The 24,899-nt window shown below is 47.4% G+C and overlaps 1 protein-coding gene across 4 annotated transcripts in view; it reads right to left on the reverse strand.

Moving 5' to 3' along the window:
* TRIT1 (tRNA isopentenyltransferase 1) overlaps positions 1-23,486 on the reverse strand; it is a 67,700-nt gene extending 44,214 nt beyond the window's left edge. Inside the window, exon 1 of one of the 4 annotated variants that reach the window (XM_076068899.1) lies at positions 23,285-23,483. In XM_076068899.1, the coding sequence (XP_075925014.1) occupies positions 23,285-23,422 (138 nt within the window). In that variant the 5' untranslated portion in view covers positions 23,423-23,483. Of the gene's footprint in view, positions 1-1,810; positions 1,927-23,284 lie in introns of those variants that run through there. The other 3 variants (XM_076068900.1, XM_076068901.1, XM_076068902.1) reach the window with 3 other exon arrangements.
* Between the last annotated feature and the right edge of the window lie 1,413 nt (positions 23,487-24,899).

The raw sequence follows: 24,899 nt of genomic DNA on the forward strand, positions 1-24,899 counted from the left end.
GGAGTTTGAGATAGGCACTAAAGCTTCCATGCTCATTTGAGCAGGAAATCACCTTTTTGTGCTCATTCTCTGCTGCTGCGAGCATTAACATTTCCAATGGCCATCCGCACTGCATGGAGGAATGTCTCATCATTCCAATCCAGGCTCAAGATCATCCTTTTCCCTCTGCCTGTCACTGACTGCCTGTGTATTAAATAAAAGTGCCCACTGTTTCTGTACAGCGTGGTCATGAGATGCGGTCAGATTTGTATGCAATATAAAGCAAAAAAGGGCATTGTTCATTGAGAGTTAACATTCTCTCCGCAAATCAACATTCCAGGGTTTTAATTTGTGTGGAAGTACAGGGGGTTGGTTTGCTTTTTCTTCTAATTTTATAATCATCCGCCTCCCGTGGACTTCAAATAGCGGCGTCCCACTTAGCGGGTCTGCATCGTCGTCACAGCTATTATGTCGTCGTCGCAGCTATTACACTTAAGCAGATCACCTAATTCATTAACGCATGCCACGCGCATGACGCACGCCTCTGGCGCTGGGAAGCAGCACTCGCAATGCTAATTGCCGACAAGATAAGCAGGCTAATGAGCTGTGGGGGTGGACTGAAGGCCGGCCCGTCAATGGGGCGCTGCAGACGTGACGACACCGCACGGTGAAAAGATGCCGCCAGCCTCTGTTTTTTTTAAATTACTGTCTTTCTATACTCTTTGTTTTTTTCAGTCTTTCTCATTTTCTACCACAATTGTGCGATCGGCATCGTGAGCCGAAGTACGCATTCGAATCTCTCGCAGAGCAGTGCAACGCTTGGTGTTAGAGAACAGCCTGCAGAAGTGCATTTCGTAGAACTACTACTGAGATCCCTTCACCCAACCTCTGGTTCACACGGTAGAGGGCAGCACTTTCCGCACCCGCTCAGTCAACACAAGTGACGTTCGTTTAACGTGACGATAGAATCAAGCAGTTTACGAAGCTTCATGAAAATGCATTGTTATGTTCGCCATATACGCATGGAACCATGGAACCATGAGTGCGAAAACTCATTGATGCAGCTAGGACGTCAATGTAGCACATAGAGGTGCCAGAACACAGATGCACTTGAGATAACTACTCAGCAAGGGAGTCATTGAAGACAAAATACGACATTTAAAAACAGCACAGTTTAGATAATACACCCAACAAATGAAAATAAAACAATTTAAAAGCTAAACTGTGCTTGAATCACTCCACGCGTAAGGGCAACCCCCATAAACAATGGCGCATAAACAAATCAAGTTTGAATTGCGCAAGCACCAAGTGTTTTTCTTGCAGGACCGCCGATAGTGCTGCGATAATCGCATCAACACGTTTTGGGCAACGTGTGCCAGCCGGCAATAAGGGGCACACCGAGCTGGATCCTGAAAGCATGGGTCACGGGAGGTGAGGCCCCTTGGCACACAAAACCCGTCAACAACAAAACTCTCGTTTCGACGAAAACTATTTGTCCTCTTCAAGCGCCGCTGATGAGAATCAGACCGTGCCAGCTGCACGTGGCTCAACGGGGGCAGAGGGAACTGGACCTAAATGGCACAACATGAAAAAAACAGTCGACGAGCATGGGTTTGTCCCGAGCTGTGAAGGCCACGATTCGAGATCGCAGGCAAGAGCAGACAGAGACAACAAAAGGGCAAGCAAACACGAACACGACGCCAAGGCACGGCGCCCTCGCAGAGAGGGCACGGCGGCCCCACGAGCTTGCCCGCTCGCTCGTTTGACCGCCGATCACGCTATCGCATCCACTGCAGGCTCAACCACGTGCTCACATTCTCATTGATCGTACCTTTATATGGATCATACCGGCTGTAGTAGTTGAGACAGCCACAACACGATGTGATAATGTAACGAATCAGGATATCAATGTCTACTCCTGGCGCCTTCCACTGGCTCACCTCACCAGCCTCGACATGAACATAGAAATGTTGCTCAACAAACTTTCTGCCCTGCAAGCGGAGAATATATGCTCTTTCTCCCTCTCCCATTAGTGAATCCACCCACTCTTTCTCACCCAGCTTTCCTGCGTCTCCCACCAACTCAGTATCACTCAACAGTGAATTCACAATCTCACTTTCCCACGTGCACACCCTCTCACTCGCTCTCCCATTAGCTGACCCAGTAACTTTCCTGCCTCTCCCACATTCCGGGTCTCCCACATTCCCACCCTCCCGCCTGTCTCTCCCGATTCAAAAAATGATCAAACTGACATTCACCGAGACAATTACTTCCTTCCTCTGCGACCCCGGTAATGAAGCTTGAGAGACTGAGGTCTGTGGCTGTATGTGTTTGAGTGGCCATAAAACTGGTGAATAAACTGCTTCAGCCGAATGGAAGACAAAGTGAACCCGATCTCAAACACAGCCTCCTCGGGAGTCTCACAATCAACGCTCTAAACGAGTGCTACTGCTCACTGCGGAAACACATCCCGGGAGTCGAGAACTTGGCCAAGATTGCAACCATTTCTCACTCGCTTGTCCGTAGACACCCACGCACATTTGACTCAGCTCTATGAACATCAGATTTACGCAGAAATAAACTAAATAATACGACAAGATGTAACCAGGCTCCAGCGACCAGCGGGGCCAGGCAGGGCCAGACCCGAGGCTGCGTGATTGCTTACGGGAAACCTCTTCACGGACGCCCAATGAGGTCGAGGCCCTCCCGCCGCCACGCACCACCCACGGCTCTATCTACTTCGCTTATTTAATGGTACGGTGACGCACAATGCTTGCTGGCCTGTTAAACAGCGTACTTGCTTCCCCGCTCGCTTGCCCACCCACCTACCCGATGACCCACAATCGTGTTGGTTGACCCCCCCTGCTCGCTTACTTGCGAGTTCATAACCTCATTCCCATACCCGCCGGTTCGCTTGCTCACCCGCTTGCTCACTTGTTAGCCCACCCACTTGCTAGCCTGCTTGCCAGCATCATAAGCTGCGACCATCTGTGTCAGATCACACAGAGCAAAAATTACCAAGCTGGGTCCCATGTGTCCTGGATGCTGGACTTTGGAAAGATGGGTGACTACACATGCCTCAAAAAAAGGGGATAATTAAAGACCAGGAGTCTGCTAGCACGGTCATAACCAGTAAGCCGACAGAGGTTACAGACACCTTATTCACATAGGAGGCGTGAGCTGGGCTCCAGGAGATCTTGCAATGCCTTAGACGGAAAAGCATCCGAGGGAATAACAACAACAGTGCCTTAAACGAAGCTGCATGGAAGCCCCATCGCTTACGACACGATTGATAAACCATAACGACCCCTAAAGGCGTCACTCGGTTTGCAGACCTTGAAAAGCGCCATGGCAGGAGATACGTGCGACGTCAACAGCCGTGAGTCTAAAACGGGCGGCAGGGAGACTGGGCTGGCGCCACAGCAACGACTGGCGCTTGATGTGGCAGGGCCTCTCACCCCAACGCCCTCGAAAAACCGGCGACAGAATCAGGCGGATGGCAATCGGGGCACGTGGTGGGGGGGGGGGCAGCCGCAGCATGACTCGGCGCCAATGCCACTTTGTACCGAGGCCTTCTTCCCATCCACTCTCTGCTCACCATCGTGATTCAGTTGAAATAACTGCCTTGCTCACTTCCTGTCTCGCGGAGCGCACGGCTGTGAACGTGCAGACGGGTAGAGGGCTACTGGAATTGAAACACGTGTCGTCGGGCAATCCACTCACCAGCTGCCTGGTGGTTGTGAGCGTGAACGTTCAACCCCCACCTCCGTTTCCTCTGGGATACAGCTGAGACCGAGACGCTCTGAGACACATCGCATAAGCACGGAGGAAATCCTTAAACCGCATCTCACAAACCGCCCAACCGCGCTGCAGGCGCAGATGAGCAGCAAGCGCCAAGCCGGACAACTGAGCACACCGGCTGTAGGCTTCCTTGGCAAATTCTCGTTTTTTTCTGTTCTGTGCCAAAATGGACCTATGGTGTTCATGGAGTGCTTTTTTTGCCTCTGTACATCGGGCAACCCCACGGCATCAGTTTAACAGGCCACACTGCTGATGAGACTCTGAAAGTCTAAATAGGGTCTAGAGTTTGCTGCGGAAACTAATGCTGCTCGAATCAACTTGGACCAACGTGTTAATGATTGTATCTTTATTAGCTTTCAACGTGCAATGCACCTTTCTGTCTAACGAGTTCCTCATCGTTCATAGACAGCTCTAGAGCTGGTTTACTGACGGCCCTGTCCCCAACGTGATCAGTGTGGGTAGTTACACTGTGCGATGATTAAGAACAAGAATTAGACCTGTATGGAGTTGTAACATCATCTTGCTGCTGTCTAAATTCATATGGCCATCACTTTCACTCTATTGAGATAAAAGGCTGCTTGCGTTACACACGCAGTAAGTCTGGTGATACTCTTTGGTTCTATTGGGTAAAGTCACGTAGGTGACTTTACCCACGTAGGTGACTTTACCCAATAGAACCAAAGAGTATGGATCCTAGCAGTCACGAAAGCTTTAAATCTAAGTCTGGTGATGCCATGTGACATGTGAGGCATCATGGGAGGACCAGTTTAACAATCGTGCCTTTTGCCGTTTATAAATATTTTTCTAAGGCAGTTGTGTTCACACAATGTCACTTATTTCCTGTTTTTGCTCTTCACTGCCAAGAGTCCATATAAACTACGGGCCCATCGTCCAAACGGGCAAAGTGCAGCTGTGAGTTTGAGTTATCACATCGCCATTTAGGGTACAAAAGAGATAAAATCCCACGAATCACAATGAATAATTAACAAATATACAGAGATAGCACTGAGAGGACTTGGGTCTACTCCACGTGGTTATATGACAATACCATCAACAAAACAACACAGCACCGCCCTGGAAGGACAGAGGATAAATGGATCACTTATTTACGAGAGTAAACACCTCTAGGTGCAATTAGCACTTTGCACAATACCCCACTGTTCGAAAAAAAACCCTGTAAAAAAAGACAATTTACTTTCCCGCTGCCGCCACCCGGATGCATATCGATCAATCTGCCACAGCAGCTCAGTCTGGTTCAGCCAGTTCTACACTGCCCCCCAAAACGCAAACGGTGCTAAAGAAGCGACCCGGCCGAGTCCAGAGTTTATTAACAAGGGAGCGATAAGATGTGAACCCCTGCACGTGCGGGGGGGGCACCAAGGGTCACATGCGCACACCTACACACCCCACTTCCCTACCCAGGCAATTCTGGCACCTGTGCCATAAACGCTGTGGGTGATTGCGACGCGGTTGTACCGTTTCGCTCTTTGAAGTTGTGCCGCGTGCTGTTCGGCACGACGTTTGATGTTTCACTCCGCGTTAGGGTGGCAGGGTTGGTGGTGCAGAGGTAACGCTCGTGCCTCGCAGCAAGAGATGACTGGGTTTGATTCCGGACTCGGGCACCTTTCTCTGTGAAGTTTACACTTTCTTCCTTCTGTAGTTTCCTCCCATAGCTAAGAGCAAGTACAACGCAAGTGGTGTTGAAACAAAACACCGTTTTCTGCAGAACGTAGAAAATCACTGCGAACGTTTTGCCATGTTTTGGTTTTATTAATCCCTTCTCATTGGCAGCGTAACAAGAGAAAACCCAGAGCATAAGCACTTGGCTAAAAATAACCCATATTGCTCCATGCAGACTGCATTTGTCAAAGAGCAAAACAAAGATGCCCCTCAAGCCCACATAAACTGTTGGGAGAGTGCTGTCAGCAAACACCTATTAAGGCCTTCATGGCATGATGGGGAGGTGTGGACAGTACCATACCTGCCTTCCTTTGACTCCCCAATACTGATGAGTGCCAGATAGTGAATAGTCACGCTTGGTAATGATCATTTAAGGCTTAGTCGACCTATCAGAAGACCAGGAACTGGAACAAACATTACTTCCACCGATGGTATCGATGGGCAGGAATTGAACTTGTTGAGTTTGAGGTACACACATACTGTTAGCGCGCACCTATGAAGACCAGCACAGCACACGAGGGGGTGGGTGGCCAGCACCACACAAGGCCGCGTTTGTCTCTCCAGTGCCGATGTTTTAAACACTGCACCAGGTACTCATTTAAGCCTGAGTTGAATGAGGAAAGGCCCAGGACCAGTTCAGATTTCCATTACTTGATGTTGGTTGTGAGCGGAAATCGAACCCGAGCTGCTGGGTTCATAGGGCAGCGCGCTAACCACTACCCTACCGCTCCCCACAGAAACACACAACCGTCATTCGCCACTAAGTGGCGGTGACGTCACCACGACGCTTGTGCCAGGCTATGTGCAAGTTGAGGCCACGTGAAGTGTCGAACGCCCGCTGGCACGAGGTCACGGGACAGACCCAGGTGCTACGGGTCGACTGGCTGAGATGACTGGCTGATGCACCACCTGTGCCCCCTACTGTTCTAACTTGCTGTGCTTTAGCCACCCGGCGCTCCGCTCGTTGTTGTGAGCATCGCTCCTCCGCCCTCCGTTGTTGTTGGAGGGCAACTGTCTCCAACTGCCCAGAAGCGTCTTTCACGAGCCTCCTCCACAGAGGCCAATCTTGACACCACTGGTACCAGTCATCGGCAAGTCCACTCAGCTCCACATCCTCCTGTACCACATTACTTAATCTCTTCTCTAGCCCATGTCACGCCCGTTTAGCCCCCTCGATCCGGCCGAACAAAAGCTGTTTAGGCATGTGGTGGCTTGGCATGCGGGCTACATGACCCAGCCAATGCAGCCTTGCCTGCCGGAGGAGCTCACCGATGGGACTTTGTCCAGATCTTTCAAGGATTTGTGAGCTCCTCACACAATCCAGTCTGGTTAAACCCAGGATGGATCGTAGGCAGGCCAGCCCAAATGTTTCTAACCGGCGAAGATGTTCAATTAGGAGGGTCCATGTTTCGCAAGCGTAGAGAAGGGTGGGAATGACTGTGGCCGAGAAGACCTCAAGCTTCGTGCAGAGCGACAGACCAAGTAGCTCCACACAGCGTTACGCAAGCGATGAAAAGATAATGCCGCTCGACTGATTCGGAGTGAGACTTCTGCTGTCAAACTGGAGCCGGTCATGAGGACACTGCCCAGGTATGGGGAACTCTCCACCCTCTCCACAACTGCCCCATCACCAATTGGGAGTTGTGGCAGTGGAGTGTCCAATGGTACAAAATACCCAGGCAGGTGCTTAGTTTTGGTGGGGCTGATGGTAAGGTCCCACCTCTTCGTGGCAAGCTCCAGGTTCAGCAGCAGCGTCTCCAACTCCTCCCCTGAGTGAGCAGCAATTACCAGATTATCGGCATACATAACATGGTTGAGCAATAGCAAGCCATCCCTTGACCGCACCCAGGCATCGATCAGCCTCCCATTGTATCTGTACCAGATGGAAATTCCTCAATAGGAAGCCTTCAATAGGTACAGCTATTGAAGGCTTCACTAACTACATGGTCGAAATAGATGTTAAATAATGTGGGAGCCAGAGGGCATCCTTGTCGCACCCCAAGGTGTACAGAGAATGACTCCGACTCCCGGCCACGTAGTTTTACCCGGGCCCGCGCACCATCATGAAGGTCCTTAATGATCGTGAGTAGAGGGTCAGGGACTCCGAAAGCACAAAGAACAACCCAGAGCCCAGGCCTACTGATGGTATCATAGGTCTTGACCAGGTCAATAAAGCAGAGATGTAGGTCTTGTCGGAAATTCTAATACCTCTGCTGTAGCAGACGGACAGAAAATATGGCATCTGTGAAGGACCGCCCTTTCCTGAAATCACATTGGGGCTCCACAAGCCCTCTCCTCAGCATGCCTAGCAAGGCGATGTTGAATAATCCTTGCCAGGACCTTTGCCAGCACACTGAGGAGTGAGATGTCCCTGTACTTGTTACAGTCTGTGCGGTCCCCCTTCTTAAAGAGGGGGACCACCAGGGCATCCTTCCAATCCTGTGGAACCCGTCCAGTGGTCCAAACTGTTTTTATGACGTCATGTAGGGCAGTCTGTGCACAAACGCCACCCTCCCTCAGCATTTCGCTTGGGAGATCATCTCTGCTCGGTGCCTTTCCTGGTCTCAGACTCCAGATCGCCTTCAGTACTTCCTCAACAGATGGCACCTCAGCCAGCCACTCACAGGGGGTGACTACTTCTTCCAATATTTGAGGCACTGCAGCCTCAGCAGGGTCATCCCTACTGTCCCACATTGTTTTCCAGACTGAGGGATTTCCCCTCCCCCAGGACCTCACAGAAATGCTTAGCAAATCTGAAAACCTGTTCCTGGGGGTCAGAGATTGGATCACTATTCTTTCCCCTAATGATGGTAATAGATATGGTGCTGCAGGTTACTTTTTTGATGGAGTTAAAGAGCGATTTGTGATCGCGGGCCATTGAGGCAGACTCCATCTCCTCAGCAACCCGCGACCACCACCCATCCTTGCAGCGCCTCACGGCTCTCCGAACCTCCGAGCGAAGGCTGCGGTAAGCCTCCTCACACATACGCACACACAAACAAGCATATGCACACATCATACAAAACACAAAAATCTGCATACACACATACCCGCAGGACTGCTCATACATATCACACATACGCACACACAAACAAGCATATGCACACATCATACAAAACACAAAAATCTGCATACACACATACCCGCAGGACTGCTCATACATATGCCAGCATACAAAAATGCCCACATACACATAGGCTGGACGCACACACACACGGATGCACACGAGCCTGTACAAGACACACGCAATTATACCGCCATGTCTGTCTTCACTGCATGTCTGCACATAACACCATAAAAATCCTCCTTAATTGGCTTTCTTTAAACCTAGAATCATGTAAACAGTTACCGCTAATCGCTAAATTACTCCACGTATCATCTGACAGCACTTAAGTTTCAACGGTGGTTGAGGTTAGAATCACGTTGGGCTGCAACTAGTGACTGCCAGCTCTCGCTTATGGATTAGAAATATGCATATGACAAGGAAAATATATAAACTAATAAGTGCATAAACAAGCGTGGATAGATGCAAGATTGGAATTACACTGACAGCCAGAAAAAGGAACACATAGATCAGGGAACAAACTAAAATCAGTCTTCATATTGACAACAAAGAAAGTAAATGGGCTTGGGTAGAACACATTAGTCAGCAGGCTGATGATCAAGACTGGTGGCAGAATAGCAGCCAATGGACGGAAAGCATCCAAATGGACAATCACTACGGAAAAGGAGTGATATAATCCACTCGTGTGCAGGATGGATTGTCGCATCGCATTACGGTGATCGAGGGAGATAGTGTGGGGAGCCCTTCATCCAGTCGTGGCTAGATAACAGCTGATGGTGATGATCACGAGAGTAAAAGTGGAACATGAGGCCCATGCAACTTGGAATAATAGCTCCAATGTATCCAAGCAGTCAACTTTGGTGAGATGACTCAGGAGTCTATAACGAAGAACGTTCGCATCGCCAGATGCCGAGCCGTTGGGCATGCAAGATCACACCCGTGACTGCTTCCAAACTAAGCGTGGCGCTATCATTCCGCATATCGGTCTGGGCCGCCAGAGAGATGGGGCACGTCTGCGCAGCACGCAGCCAAAAACCTCTCAGGAACGTTGTGGCCAAAGCTGAGTTAGCAGCAGAATCGATGACGGGACCAACTTAACTCTCCTTCCAGAGCCAGATGTCGAGTAGATACCGTTCCCTGCAGTAATAACCACATAATGCAGTGTACGCGGGCTTTGAAGAGGGCAATGGGCACATTCGCACCGAGTTTAGGGGCCTGTATCGGGGTCTCATGGGGCCACCTGGGGACGGCACACTGTGAACCCAAGTAAAAATAACCTAATTTGCACTGTGCTAGCTTAGAATGTGCGACAACACTCGTCAGCCTGGGTGTATTACCCCAACAACAATTTTGTAACAGCTGCGAAATGTGCAAGCTCAGTTGACCACTGAGGCAACTGAAAACCAAACCTCCATATCCCGCACGCCTTGAAGGAGAATTCCGCAGATCAACAAGAGAAACAAAAATTAGAAAATATAAATGAACGTGTCTCGTTAAACAAGCGAGATATGCTGTGAGAAAATTCGTGAAACGATCAATGTTTTCCCATGGACTCCCATGTTAAAAGTCGGGTTACGTTTCAGCCTCAACATTTTTCACTCTTGAACAACTTTTTTTACCTGTGAAATACAAAATATAATTTTAAAATAGAGTGATAAAACAGCAAACGTAACACTTACTCTGATAATATATGCATTACCTTTTGGCGTATTCTGGTCGAACACCGTTTTGAGACTCGACTCAAAAGAAAGCTGTCTCTGGTGTGGACCAATCAGTTTCAAAGACAATGCATACATTATCAGAGTATGCTTTCTGTTTGCATTCTGACCACAAGTATTGTGGTTAATGCAGACATGGTTCCTTGTAAAAGGTTTCAGTTTGGTGTTTTAACATCTTAACACCTGTTTTGTTGCCAGAAAAAAGGGGAAAACCTATTCTCACTTACTACACATTAAGAACCACAGCGCTTGCAGGTACCTGTCCTCAGCGTCTACAATTAATTAGTGCCGCCAACCCCCCCACCTCTACCACCCCTCCCTCCCTCCCCACCCATTTGTGCCAGCACGAGGCCCCTCTCCCCGCACACCACGAATCACACGTGCGCACGCAGCGCAGCACAACTGGTAAACAAATTGCGGGCCTGCTTTGCGCGCCCTGCTGCCACTGAACGCATTAGATCGATTGGTTTCCGCTCGTTAAGAGAACATTTGCTCATTTTGCGAACAAATTGGTCTAAAATACAAATTACTAAATATATATAATTATTGTAGAAAGAATGCCCGTTAAGCGAGACGTGCCTGTATTGACCACATGACAAAATGCTTCGGTGCTTGGGCCGGCACGGGGAGCGGTTGCCCACGCAGGTGGAGCCGACGGCATGAGCCATGGCGCCGACAGAGGTTCCCACCATACCACGCCACTCATTATCATCATCAGCCAGGATCAAGTCACTGCTGGATTAAGGCTGCCCCGAAGCCCCTGCCACTTCTCATGGTTCGCCGAATTTGACACGCAGCTGCCCACACTGTGAATGTCTCTGTTGGTCGCGTTCCCTCCCTTGGCTACCACTCGGCTGTAAGCCTCCACCACTGGCCATCATCCCCTTCCGGCGACGTTTCCTGCCCATGTCAACTCACTTTCTTGAGTCAAAATTATACATCAAACTTGTGTATATTCTTGAATTCGCGTGTTCCTATTCTGTATCTCAATGTAATTCCAAGCATCCCACAGCTGCGATTAGCACGAATGGCTCTGAGTATGGTGCAAAAGAAATTAAACATACATACTGGCATGCATCCATCCTTCCATGCTTCTATGTGTACTTTTACCAAATGGAACGAAACTGGAAAAGCAATTCATATAAGTCCCTGACATTTCACTGCATAAGTCCTTGCAGATATTTCACTAGTCAGTACCACAGAAGGCAGAACAAGTCCACTGGTACCAATTTTTGTACATGGCCAATTCATGCAAGTTACAGAACGTTTTAAAATGAGCCATTCTCACATATCACCGGCGAATAGAGTTTGATACCAAGCCACAACTAACTTCAGTGATGAGTGAAATTCGAACCGGTCCTGAGCCTGCCACTTCACCAACCCTCACTGACTAGCGTAGTGACCAGTGTACAATCAAACAAACCCAGTGACCGACATGGCGCAAGGAGGCCTTCATCCAGCAGTGGATTAACCAAGGGGTTCCATGTAAATTGTTCCATTTGTTTACCCAGGACGGCCTCACAAAGTCTTAACTCTTTTTCAGGAGAGTTCTGCAAAGATTTTGCAGTCGGGGGCGATGATAGGCACATTTCCCAATTAAGTAATTTGCAAGTAATTTTTCACATTTTGTAAATCTGGACAATGACAGAGGCACAGATTTTCCTACTCTTTGTTAAACGTCACGGGATCTTTAACGTGCATCGTAACGCAGACAGCGCGTAATATTTTAACGTTTATTCACCTACCGCAGTAACAAGGGCGGCCTGCCGGATACGTGGACTTATTCAATATGAAAACGGCGATGACGAACGCTGGCGCGATTGTCGTGGCGGCAGCAAAAAGCAGCACCAGTGGTCACTAAGCGTGCCGGGATCCCCAGCCCCAGTCCCCTTGGTGATCGAGGAAAAGCACAGCTCCTGGCCAAGACGTCAAAAACAGCCCTAACGAAGCGCTCCTACAGGATGGCAGATTCATTTCCGTTTTGACAAAGGAAGGCAGGCACTCTCCGGGCACGATGCTGCGAATCGTGCAGGTCGCATACACGGAAACGTAAAGTGGAAATTTATATTATTGATGCCAGCACCTTGTTGGGGGAAAAACCACCCAACAGGCAAGCGAACCTTCCTCCGCACGGTTTGAATAATGCTTGTGTGCGCACCCCCCCACTCCCACAGCAGGAAATAGATCGTAGTTGTGCTTTTATAGCTCATGCCTAGCAAACACCAAACACGTGTTTAACCCAGTGAAGATTAACAATGGGGAAATGTTCACCTGCCATCACAGAGCATATTAAGCAAAGGTTTAGTTGATGCAACCCAAACAATGAAAGGGACGGTCTTGTTATTTTGTAATTGGGTACGCGAACTGAGAATGAAAATGTAACAAACATTGAAAATTGTGCAAAAAGGCATGGAGGGAAAGTACACTGGCAGACAGAATGAAGAACACATGAGATAAGATTGCACATACAAAGAAAAAGAGGCATCACATCGACTGCTAAGGGCATGTCGTTTGAGTAGGACAGTCACTCGCAAAGACAATAAGCTGGTGGTTCAGTAAAATTATGGAGTGGGAGCCAAAGGGGATTCAAATGCATGGAAGACAACCCAGGACAATTATCCCAGGTACCTATCGACTTATCATCAGCTATGGTCAATCCACTCCTGGATGAAGATCTGCCCCAGCTGTCACTATCGCTCATGGTCGTGCGATGCCACAATCCATCTCACTCCTGCGGATGAGCTGATCTCATCACTCCATCTCCACAGTCGTAATCTTCCAGCGAGTGTTTTATTTGTGCTAAGGCTGTTATTCCATCACCAAGTTTAATCAATGGCCTTCATCCCTTATAGTGATAGGTCTTTCCCAAACACATATGTTATTAGTCATAATGACAACTACAGTGAGGGAAAAAGTATTTGATCCCCTGCTGATTTTGTACGTTTGCCCACTGACAAAGAAATGATCAGTCTATAACAACAAAAAAATCCAGAAAAACGCATGTCAAAAATTTTATAAATTGATTTGCATTTTAATTAGGGAAATAAGTATTTGACCCCCTCTCAATCAGAAAGATTTCTGGCTCCCAGGTGTCTTTTACACAGGTAACGAGCTGAGATTAGGAGCACACTCTTAAAGGGAGTGCTCCTAATCTCAGCTTGTTACCTGTATAAAAGATACCTGTCCACAGAAGCAATCAATCAGATTCCAAACTCTCCACCATGGCCAAGACCAAAGAGCTCTCCAAGGATGTCAGGGACAAGATTGTAGACCTACACAAGGCTGGAATGGGCTACAAGACCATTGCCAAGCAGCTTGGTGAGAAGGTGACAACAGTTGGTGCGATTATTCGCAAATTGAAGAAACACAAAAGAACTGTAAATCTCCCTCGGCCTGGGGCTTCATGTAAGATCTCACCTCGTGGAGTTACAATGATCATGAGAACGGTGAGGAATCAGCCCAGAACTACACGGGAGGATCTTGTCAATGATCTCAAGGCAGCTGGGACCATAGTCACCAAGAAAACAATTGGTAACACACTACGCCGTGAAGGGCTGAAATCCTGCAGCGCCCGCAAGGTCCCCCTGCTCAAGAAAGCACACATACATGCCCGTCTGAAGTTTGCCAATGAACATCTGAATGATTCAGAGGACAACTAGGTGAAAGTGTTGTGGTCAGATGAGACCAAAATGGAGCTCCTAGGCATCAACTCAACTCGCCGTGTTTGGAGGAGGAGGGAATGCTGCCTGTGACCCCAAGAACACCATCCCCACCGTCAAACATGGAGGTGGAAACATTATGCTTTGGGGGTGTTTTTCTGCTAAGGGGACAGGACAACTTCACCGCATCAAAGGGACGATGGACGGGGCCATGTACCGTCAAATCTTGGGTGAAAACCTCCTTCCCTCAGCCAGGGCATTGAAAATGGATCGTGGATGGGTATTCCAGCATGACAATGACCCAAAACACACGGCCAAGGCAACAAAGGAGTGGCTCAAGAAGAAGCACATTAAGGTCCTGGAGTGGCCTAGCCAGTCTCCAGACCTTAATCCCATAGAAAGTCTGTGGAGGGAGCTGAAGGTTCGAGTTGCCAAACGTCAGCCTCGAAACCTTAATGACTTGGAGAAGATCTGCAAAGAGGAGTGGGACAAAATCCCTCCTGAGATGTGTGCAAACCTGGTGGCCAACTACAAGAAAAGTTTGACCTCTGTGATTGCCAACAAGGGTTTTGCCACCAAGTACTAAGTCTTCTTTTGCGGAGGGGTCAAATACTTATTTCCCTCATTAAAATGGAAATGAATTTATAACATTTTTGACATGCGTTTTTCTGGATTTTTTTGTTATTCTGTCTCTCACTGTTCAAATAAACCTACCATTAAAATTATAGACTAATCATTTCTTTGTCAGTGGGCAAACGTACAAAATCAGCAGGGGATCAAATATTTTTTTCCCTCACTGTATAACTTGTTGACTCTCCTGGCATTATACAAATGATACTGACTAACAGAATCGTCATCATCATCGTGACTGCAGCTCTTGACAAAAGGGGAGCGGATACTTCTCACTGCCTGCTTTCAGAACGATTTCTTGCTCTCACACGGCAGAGGAATAACAGCATTACTCATTTCTGACCTGGCTCTTTGTTCATCGCAGATTAGCGCTGCATTAATAGGGATTGTAAAGAGTGCCAATCTCGCGTATATGTCTGTATGTGTGAGTGTATGGTATGGGGGAGCTGTTGGGTATCAGTTATCACACTGAGCTGTGAACAGGGAGACCCGCGTTCGATATTCACTCACGGCCAACACCAGTGGCGATTATCTGAACCATTCCTGCGCATCCCCTAGGTCGACTCAGCCTCAAACGAGTACGTACAGTAAGAGGAACAAGTATTTGATCCCCTGCTGATTTTGTACGTTTGCCCACTGACAAAGAAATGATCAGTCTATAATTTTAATGGTAGGTTTATTTGAACAGTAAGAGACAGAATAACAACAACAAAAATCCAGAAAAATGCATGTCAAAATGTTATAAATTGATTTGCATTTTAATGAGGGAAATAAGTATTTGACCCCCTCTCAATCAGAAAGATTTCTGGCTCCCAGGTGTCTTTTATACAGGTAACGAGCTGAGATTAGGAGCACACTCTTAAAGGGAGTGCTCCTAATCTCAGCTTGTTACCTGTATAAAAGACACCTGTCCATAGAAGCAATCAATCAATCAGATTCCAAACTCTCCACCATGGCCAAGACCAAAGAGCTCTCCAAGGATGTCAGGGATAATATTGTAGACCTACACAAGGCTGTAATGGGCTACAAGACCAATGCCAAGCAGCTTGGTGAGAAGGTGACAACAGTTGGTGCAATTATTCGCAAATTGAAGAAACACAAAAGAACTGTCAATCTCCTTCGGCCTGGGGCTCCATGCAAGATCTCACCTCGTGGAGTTGCAATGATCATGAGAACGGTGAGGAATCAGCCCAGAACTACACGGGAGGATCTTGTCAATGACCTCAAGGCAGCTGGGACCATAGTCACAAAGAAAACAATTGGTAACACACTACGCCGTGAAGGACTAAAATCCTGCAGCGCCCGCAAGGTCCCCCTGCTCAAAAAAGCACATATACATGTCCGTCTGAAGTATGCCAATGAACATCTGAATGATTCAGAGGACAACTAGGTGAAAGTGTTGTGGTCAGATGAGACCAAAATGGAGCTCTTTCGCATCAACTCAACTCGCCGTGTTTGGAGGAGGAGGAATGCTGCCTATGACCCCAAGAACACCATCCCCACCGTCAAACATGGAGGTGGAAACATTATGCTTTGGGGGTGTTTTTCTGCTAAGGGGACAGGACAACTTCACCGCATCAAAGGGACGATGGACGGGGCCATGTACCGTCAAATCTTGGGTGAGAACCTCCTTCCCTCAGCCAGGGCATTGAAAATGGGTCGTGGATGGGTATTCCAGCATGACAATGACCCAAAACACACGGCCAAGGCAACAAAGGAGTGGCTCAAGAAGAAGCACATTAAGGTCCTGGAGTGGCCTAGCCAGTCTCCAGACCTTAACCCCATAGAAAATCTGTGGAGGAAGCTGAAGGTTCGAGTTGCCAAACGTCAGCCTCGAAACCTTAATGACTTGGAGAAGATCTGCAAAGAGGAGTGGGACAAAATCCCTCCTGAGATGTGTGCAAACCTGGTGGCCAACCACAAGAAACGTCTGACCTCTGTGATTGCCAACAAGGGTTTTGCCACCAAGTGCTAAGTTATGTTTTGCAGAGGGGTCAAATACTTATTTCCCTCATTAAAATGGAAATAAATTTATAACATTTTTGACATGCGTTTTTCTGGATTTTTTTGTTGTTATTCTGTCTCTCACTGTTCAAATAAACCTGCCATTAAAATTATAGACTGATCATTTCTTTGTCAGTGGGCAAACGTACAAAATCAGCAGGGGATCAAATAATTTTTTCCCTCACTGAAGTGTGGTGCATAAATATTGCCGCTCGGGAGCAAAAAAAAGCGGTCGGGCGTGGTACCTACATAGGTGCTCGCTAACAGCACTTTCCCTAAAAGTCTGTTAAGGCTATAGGGGGGATCTTTGTCTCTGATGGTATGGGGGAGGGGGGTGTGCATCACCACCACAGCTTCCCAGAACACCGCATTCCATGGCCGTTGACTCAGCCAGCTAATTTAGTACAGTGCGGAGCAGCAGGGCCGACCGGCGATTCGTAAGACTTTCGCTAAATCGCAGGCTCGCTCACTCATGGTGACTAAACGATGACGACGGCACTCACAATCCTATCTGCTGTGAATCACCGATGACCGCTTGTGAGCAAAAAGGCTGGCTGGCACTACCTCCACAACCCATGCGAGTCACGGTGCTGGCAGGCGCACCCAGAGCCCCCGGTGGCTCCCAGCTGAGCCACGACCTTGTGTAATAGATACTCCATGGAAGAACGCGGACACATTCAGAGAAATGTCTCCAAACGTCTGGGCAGAATGCACCTCCGATTAGCACGGTTGGCTACGTACGGTGCGAAGGAAGTTCAATGCACATACATAAAGGTGCAGCCCTGTACTTTCCTACTCACGCCACTGCTGGGGGAGCTCGAGATGGTATTTTTGTCATATTCTTCTTTGCTGGTCAGACTTGTTTGTCGAGGTGCGAGTACCCACACTTTACTCGATGACACGTGACCTGCCGATAACCTTAACTGTGGTGTACTCACTAATACCGCTGGGTGTTAAGCAGTGGGATAAATCAGTTTCAACTGCAGTGAGATCGAACTGGTGAACTCTGGATTGTAAGCGTGCTAACTGTTACACCATGGCAGCATTGACAAATGCATTAAATGATATCGAACTCGTGGATTAGTTAATTTAGAAAGCATATATTTGAGCTGCTCCTTTCCTCCGTCAATCCACCTCTTGCAATGGACAGACTCTGCTCCTTGATCCTCCCGCATGGTGGTGACACAGCCCAGAGGTTCATGGTTCTAATGCAGCGGCCGGCCTGATTATTGTCGAGGGTGTAATAACCACGATAAGACTACGCACCGTCTGCTTCACAGTGTACGTCACATATCCCTTGACGTAATTGGCAAGGGTAGATTATTGCGAGAGATTATATCCTGGTCTCTTGACCAGGTAAGAGTTCAACACCTGGTTAAGCCAAGTAAACTTGAAGCTTGAAGGCATGTAAATCATCAATTGTAAGTGACTCTCACAACCACGATACATGCACTGAATCGTTTGTGTAAGAACTGATTATTTACAGTGTATTATGCATACTATACACACATTTTTTCTCTAGGCTAATTGATCTAAGGAGGCTACAAGATAGAACAAAGGAGACAGTCGATACAAACGAGACACTACGAATCAGTCAAATTCTGACCCTAAAAGACAACTCGTGGGGGCGAGGGGGTTAACTGTTAAATCATTAAATGCCTGCTACACACAGCGACGCACAGATCAATAATGGCGCGTGTACACAGCTGATGGCGAGACAGCAAGCAGCTTCGCTCGTTGCAGCATTAGATACTAGATGTACAGGTAGCTGCAACTTATTAAACCAAGTAATACGCGCTCTACGCACAGTAATCTACATCTCCCCCTTTTAAGTCGTTTCACCAATACGTCGTCGTCACTTTCTTCATACCATTACCCGATTTGTGTGGCCTCAACCCAACCCCTTACATCGCTGACAGCATCGTCGGCCGTCCTTTCTCGTATCCGTCGCTTCGGCCTCCTCCTCCTCGCCTGTACATTAACTACTTAGCGTCATGCAGATACATTTACTGTACCGTGGAGTACAATGTTATTTATGTACGGTATTGTGATTGTTTACAGCGTACTGTATCTTATTGTACCCTGTATAATTTGTGTTCAAGTTGACTGCTGTACACTAGTGTTGAGAACAGTGTTTTAGTAAATTAATGTAACGTTTTGTTGGTTCTTTCGGTAAAGTCACGTAGAAGGGAAGTAATAAAATAAAACATAATAAAATTAAATTCTTTATTTACTTTATTGTTTGGTTTTTATTATTTTATTATTTCCTTTCTACGTGACTTTACCGAAAGAACCAATGAGACGAATCCCTGCAGTCACGAAAGCTTTAAATCGAAATTTAATGTAACGTTGTGGGTACGTCTTGGATGAAGATGCGCGCATTAATACAGCTGAATGGTATCATCTGTTGTCTTAGAGCCATTGGCCAGACTAAAGAGCAGAGCTACAACAGAAGTTTACTTACTGCCCATTAACTTTAAAGATGAGCATTTCAAAAAGTTATTATTAAAAAAATGTGCCATTACCTACGCTCTTCAATGTAACTTTTAACTAAAATTAAATCTCATCCTCTGAGTCACTGCTGGATTGTTGAAGCCAGGCTGCTGGTCGGAGTGGGCCAATCACCCCACTTACTGACCACGTCTGTGACACAGCACAACAAGCAACATGCACAGTCGTTCGCTTTCTAGGGCAGCAGCAGCAACCGCTATCAGCCAAATGACCAAGTACCTAATGAACGTCTGTTGCATCAGCAGGTAATATTCTCTTTCCTTGTGTACGACGCAAATTCGCAAGGCGGGTGTACGTGGAGGTGTACCTGTTTACAAGTGGGCGCCGATTTCATGAAAAAACATCAATTGGTGTGTATTTTGTCAGAGGGGGGGGGGGTTAAACCTTGTACCGCGTCAGCTGAGATCGTGTGAAAGTACAGCGCTTGTTTACACTCGCCGCTTATCTCCGCGCTTCGGGGCAAGAGGGAAATTACATCCGATAAAGGCACGAACACGCGGCTCAAGGCTGTGGTGCACGCACCGACTCCTAACCACGGTAAACGTGTTTACGACACCGTATTGTGACCCCCATGGAATCATGACCTCGGTCACTCTTCTTTTCTAATAACTGTGATGATGCTGGGAATTAGCCTATAAGTCCTGTAATAAATAATAATATTGCTTCGTAAAATGTGACCGCCGTCACCAGAGCTAGACCATGGATCACATGATCTAATACCGCCCCGGGGAACACCACATCCAGCAAGTCTCCACAAAGGGTCTTGAATGACTTAATGTCCTCAATATACACATAAAACGTTGCTAATTCACCTCCGATTAACACGGTTGGCTACGTACGGTGCTAAAGAAGTTCAACATACATACCAGGAATGTAAACATAAGCAAACATAGATTAAGTTTCTAGGAATCCTTTAGTAAACACCCTAACCCAAAGGTAACCTTAACCATATCTTAAGCCTATATGGTATCCAACCCAGGAGGGGTACATTTTCCATAGGGAGGGGGGGGGATCCACATTGCTAGACCATAATTTAGACCCTTGAGTTCAAATAATATAGCATTCAGATTCCTTCACCAAAATTATATCGGGTCAAAATACTCTCACGCCGAGGCCCACTCATAAAAACCCTGCTGGTGTGGGATACACCTCTTCCCAGGCTCCACTGAAACGACGCATATCCAGGTGGGTGCGAGTGAGGTAGCAATGCCACAGCCACCAATGCAAAGGGCGGCTCTGCCACCATCAAAATCCCTGTCTTTTAGCAGAAGTAACTGCTTCTATAACATTGGAAAATAAAAACAGGTGTTTCAGGCTGCTATGGGGCACTGTACTATGTTTTGACGTCTAAGCTACCCGCCTTCACCAATCCGCGCTGATTAATGCGCTAATAGTGAAATAACAACCTCCATAAGACCTGCAAGCATGGCATGAGGCGGCCCTCATCCAGCAATGGATTGGCAAAAGAGTTAAACATGTGCATGTACGCACATGTCCAAATCAAAACAAGCTCACCAATGTTATCATTCGAAAAGAACAATACAGAGGGGAATGGCCCTCCTACAGATCTGGGAGAGAGGACAGATTGACTGGCTTGTAGTTAAAGACCAAAGACTTTGCATTGTGACATTGAAAATTTTAAAGAAAGTTGACATATGTACGGATTAGTAATTGACATACGAGCAGTTTTCATTAGCTAATGCATGCATACAAAGGAACGGAGTAGTTTGATTCGTGCCTGTATGCCACCGCCAAAACAGTTCCTTGAATCCCTATTTGAATACACCTGTGTCACGGAGGCACAATCTCACGTCTCATCTCGACAAAAGTACAGTTTTTCTCTAAAAACCTGTTTCAAAGACAATAAACATACTGGATGTAAGAGTGGTTAGTTTGACAGGCAAATATATTTAAGGCCTCGACACAGAGGCGTTGTTTCTCTGTGTGCCTATGTGTGTGTCTCTCTCTGTCTCCGTGTCTGTGTTTTGTCTCTCTCTCAAATTTAGCAATCTTTGGAAGAACGTAATCAACCAGGCACGGTGTTGACTTATGTTAGCCGACTCTCTGTGTTGTATTGCGTTATATTTCTAAGTTTACTAGGTTTAGTTTCTCTTTCATTCGTACCTGATGATGATTGCTTGTGTTTCAATCGAAACGTCGTATGCTATTATTTAATTTATTTATTTTTCTACGTGACTTTACCGAAAGAATCAAAAGGGCAAATATATTTTAACAACTGAGCATGCTTGATTTGCATCCAATGACATTCTTGAATGGCGTCATGTTAGCAATCGTCTTTCAAAAGCATAACCCTTTCATTTTTCATAAGATACACGTAGCAGGGGATTCTGGCAAACATCAGATCGTCCACTTGACATTTTTTATTAAAGCTTCAAATCAAGATTTTTAATAAGGCTTCATCTGGGCTAATAAGTGCACGCAAATGAGATTTCTGGCCACACTGAAGTCACCACGAGGAAAGAAACATGCACCCAATGCTCAAGTATACCATTAAATAAACAAACGTCATAAAATATAAAACAATAACGAAAATGTACTTTTAAGATTAACGACGTCATATTCAATATTTCCAATAACAGGGGCTGACACGTCTTGTTTATCTCTACATTTTAAACAATGAGTGTGAAAGAGCAGGCGATGGCGAGGCGCACCGGATGGATTTTATGGTTTATTTTCAATAGCTTGTGTGTTGCATTACGTGAATTAGAGTGCTTAGCTGTTGCTGGGCAACGAAAGCCATCTCAACATTTCCTGTAATCTGTGGCAAAAAAGAACAGCTTTTCACAAATGCTACATGAGGCGTGATGGCCAAAGGGACTCGTACATTTAGCAGACTATCTCCAACTAGACCAGCACCTCATCACCATTGAACAAGCGTGTGCACCTCAATAACTCCTTGACACGAGGCGGCATCTCATTATCAATGAACGAGGTGATAATTCATCGTTATAGATCACATCAAAGATGAAATTCAAATCAAGAATGAAATTAATCGTCAATGAACATGAGAATACACTTCAGCACTGAACAGGGGAACATCACCTCATCACGAAACGCAAGACAACACCTCGTCACTTACTGGTACTACTCACCACTTGAGTCTATATGTTGTCAGCAAACAGCTTGTTATCAATAACCATCATCAATGTTTTCCCTTATAACGGCAATCACTCGAGGATGTACATTGATTACGCAGTCATTAGCCATTGTGTATCCACTGCTAGATAAAGGTCAACATCTCGCACGGTACTGTGGTGCTACCATCCATCTCACTCACGCACGTTAACTAATTACTATCGCCCCATCTCCGCCGTGATAGTCGTTCTCTTAGACGCGTTCTCTCATTTGGTGTTCATCGTCCATAATCCTCTCTCGCCACGATGTGTCCTGCCCAAGCCCCTTCCGCTTTCTGACCAATGAGTACAAAACGACACTTCATCACTTGCTGTTGAACTTCACCTAACGTGTCTTCAGCTCATCCAGCTGACACTGAGACCCAGTAAAGGGTTTTGCAGATAAAACATCGTTGGACTGCACTTCTACGCTCCGGCGCCTCTGTTTCCCTGCCGTCACCAACACGCAATGGCAAGCGTGAAGGTCAAATTATTTCACACGACCCGTACGCACTGCGTGGGGTGGCCCTCATTCAGCAGGGGATTGCCAAAAAGGGCTGTTGCTTTGTTGGTTGTAGTTGTTCTTGTGGCAGGACACATCAAGCGAATTCCTGGGGGAGATTACCTACGGCTCTTTAATGACTGCTTCGTGACGTTATTTATTAAGGACCGTCTCGTATTCAAATGCAACGGCGGCTCGTGAAATATTGCGTTTAGCTTATTCGAAAAAAAGTCTCTTATTATTTAGGATGCCAACCCCTGTCCATGACCGTATCACCCGGAATGCGCCCGATCCCGTCAGACTTGGGAAGCCAAGCAGTTACAGCCTGGCTGTGGCTTCCGTGGGCGACCACCGTGCACTAAAACAGGCGGCATGAGCAGTCGACCCACGACCACAGCGGCATGGGTGGCCGTCATCCAGCAGTGGACTGTCAACACATGCTATACACATAGACACGAATACACCCCCCACCACGCGGGAGGCCTAGCCTAGGGTCGCGGCCATATTTCCAGGCGAGATCGGTGCGGTCTCGGCTTCGGGGTGGGGGGACGGGGTGACTCCACGGCAGCGGCGAACGCTGTGGCCGTCAGGACGCGTGTTACCTGCATGGAGTCGGCGCTAATGACCTCCCCGCCGAACCTCCTCGCCATTTCGATGGCGAGCTTGGACTTGCCGGTCCCGGTGGCGCCTAGAATGACGAGGAGAGGGAGGCGCCCGGGCCCTGCCACGGCGGCCGACATTGCAGCCTCCGCCCCACGTCATCCGCGCGCCGAACACGTGACCGCGGTGGCCGCCTCCACACTGAGCAGGAGCCGATTGATCGACCCCACGTGGGGTCAGCGTTGGTGTGGCCGCTGTTGGCGAGGAGCTCTGCGGCTGTGCCATTACAATTGGGTGCTTGATGAGCCAGATAATTGGGTAAAATGTGGCGGTGTATTGCTGTTGATGATGCTTCCTCCAAAATAGATCTTCGTATGAGACTACGGTTATCTGTGTGATGTGAATCAATCGATATGCCTGAGTCTAATGGTCTCTGTGCGAGTCTATGTCTTTCCGTGTTCATCTCTTAATATCGTTGTATTCTTTGTTTGGCTGATGTTGATAAAGAGCAATAACTGTAATTTTACATGGAGGTTGTTGAGCTAGATAATTGCATCAGGAGTAGCGGAGTGGTGTGTGGCTGTGATGATGCCTCCTCCGTATTTGTGAGTCGGACATTGAATCGTTGTGTCCCGTGGCTCTGTTCTGGGTGGTGACCACAGTCGCCGCACTCTGACCAGATAGTTGTATTTATTTATTTTCCATTTGTGCACATAACTATGGATTAGCGGCCAACGAGTGTACCGCTTTTGAGAGCAGTACATCCACACTCAGGAGACGGAACGACGAACTCTGCTCACGTGCAGATGCTTAGATGGACTACGACATCACGAGTGTGAGAGATGGCAACAGATTGGGGAGACTTTCATCCAGCAGTGAATTGACCGTCGTTGCTGATGACGATATTGAACGGTTCTCTTCGGACTCCCAGTGGATGATTGAAATCCGTGTCGTCGCCTGCCTCTGGTGGTGGGCCAGCCTGGTGGTGGGCCAGCCTGGTGGTGGCCAGCCTGGTGGTGGGCCAGCCTGGTGGTGTCTGTCGCGATGCGGAGAGGTCACGCAACCTCCCGAGCGGTGTCAGCTTGATCCCAACGCGGCGGCGCCTCGCTGGCGCTAACGAGCACACAGCCTCCTCCGCCTCCTGGCAGACGGCCGTGTTACGCGCCGTGCCATTATAAAAAAAAACACTATGTGTGGCGTTTCTTATTCTCTGTTTAATAATGATCAAATATTTTCGGAACGCGTCAACAAATTCCTAATTTAAACACGTAGTAGGGCTTTCGTGACTGATATTATCCATAATAGAGGGCTTTTTTCGATTTAAAGCTTTCGTGACTGCAAGGATTCATCTTCTTTGGTTCTTTCGGTAAAGTCCAGCGCTGTCCTCCAGACAGTCTCGTCCCCTTCACCTGATGAAGGCCGCTTGTGTTGTGGCCGAAACGTCGTGAGAATATTATTGTTATTTTTTATTTTATCAATTTATTATTTTATTCTCATTCTACGTGACTTTACCGAAAGAACCAAAGAAGAGGATTTTTTTTTGTTAGATCGCGTAAATATAAATGCGTCATTAAACCCACCATCACCCGACACAGGCATTTAATAAGGTTTGTCCCG

Source organism: Petromyzon marinus, chromosome 23 (assembly GCF_048934315.1).
Source record: "Petromyzon marinus isolate PM22_M1 ecotype Great Lakes invasive population chromosome 23, UKy_Petmar_22M1.pri1.0, whole genome shotgun sequence".
Lineage (NCBI taxonomy): Eukaryota > Metazoa > Chordata > Hyperoartia > Petromyzontiformes > Petromyzontidae > Petromyzon > Petromyzon marinus.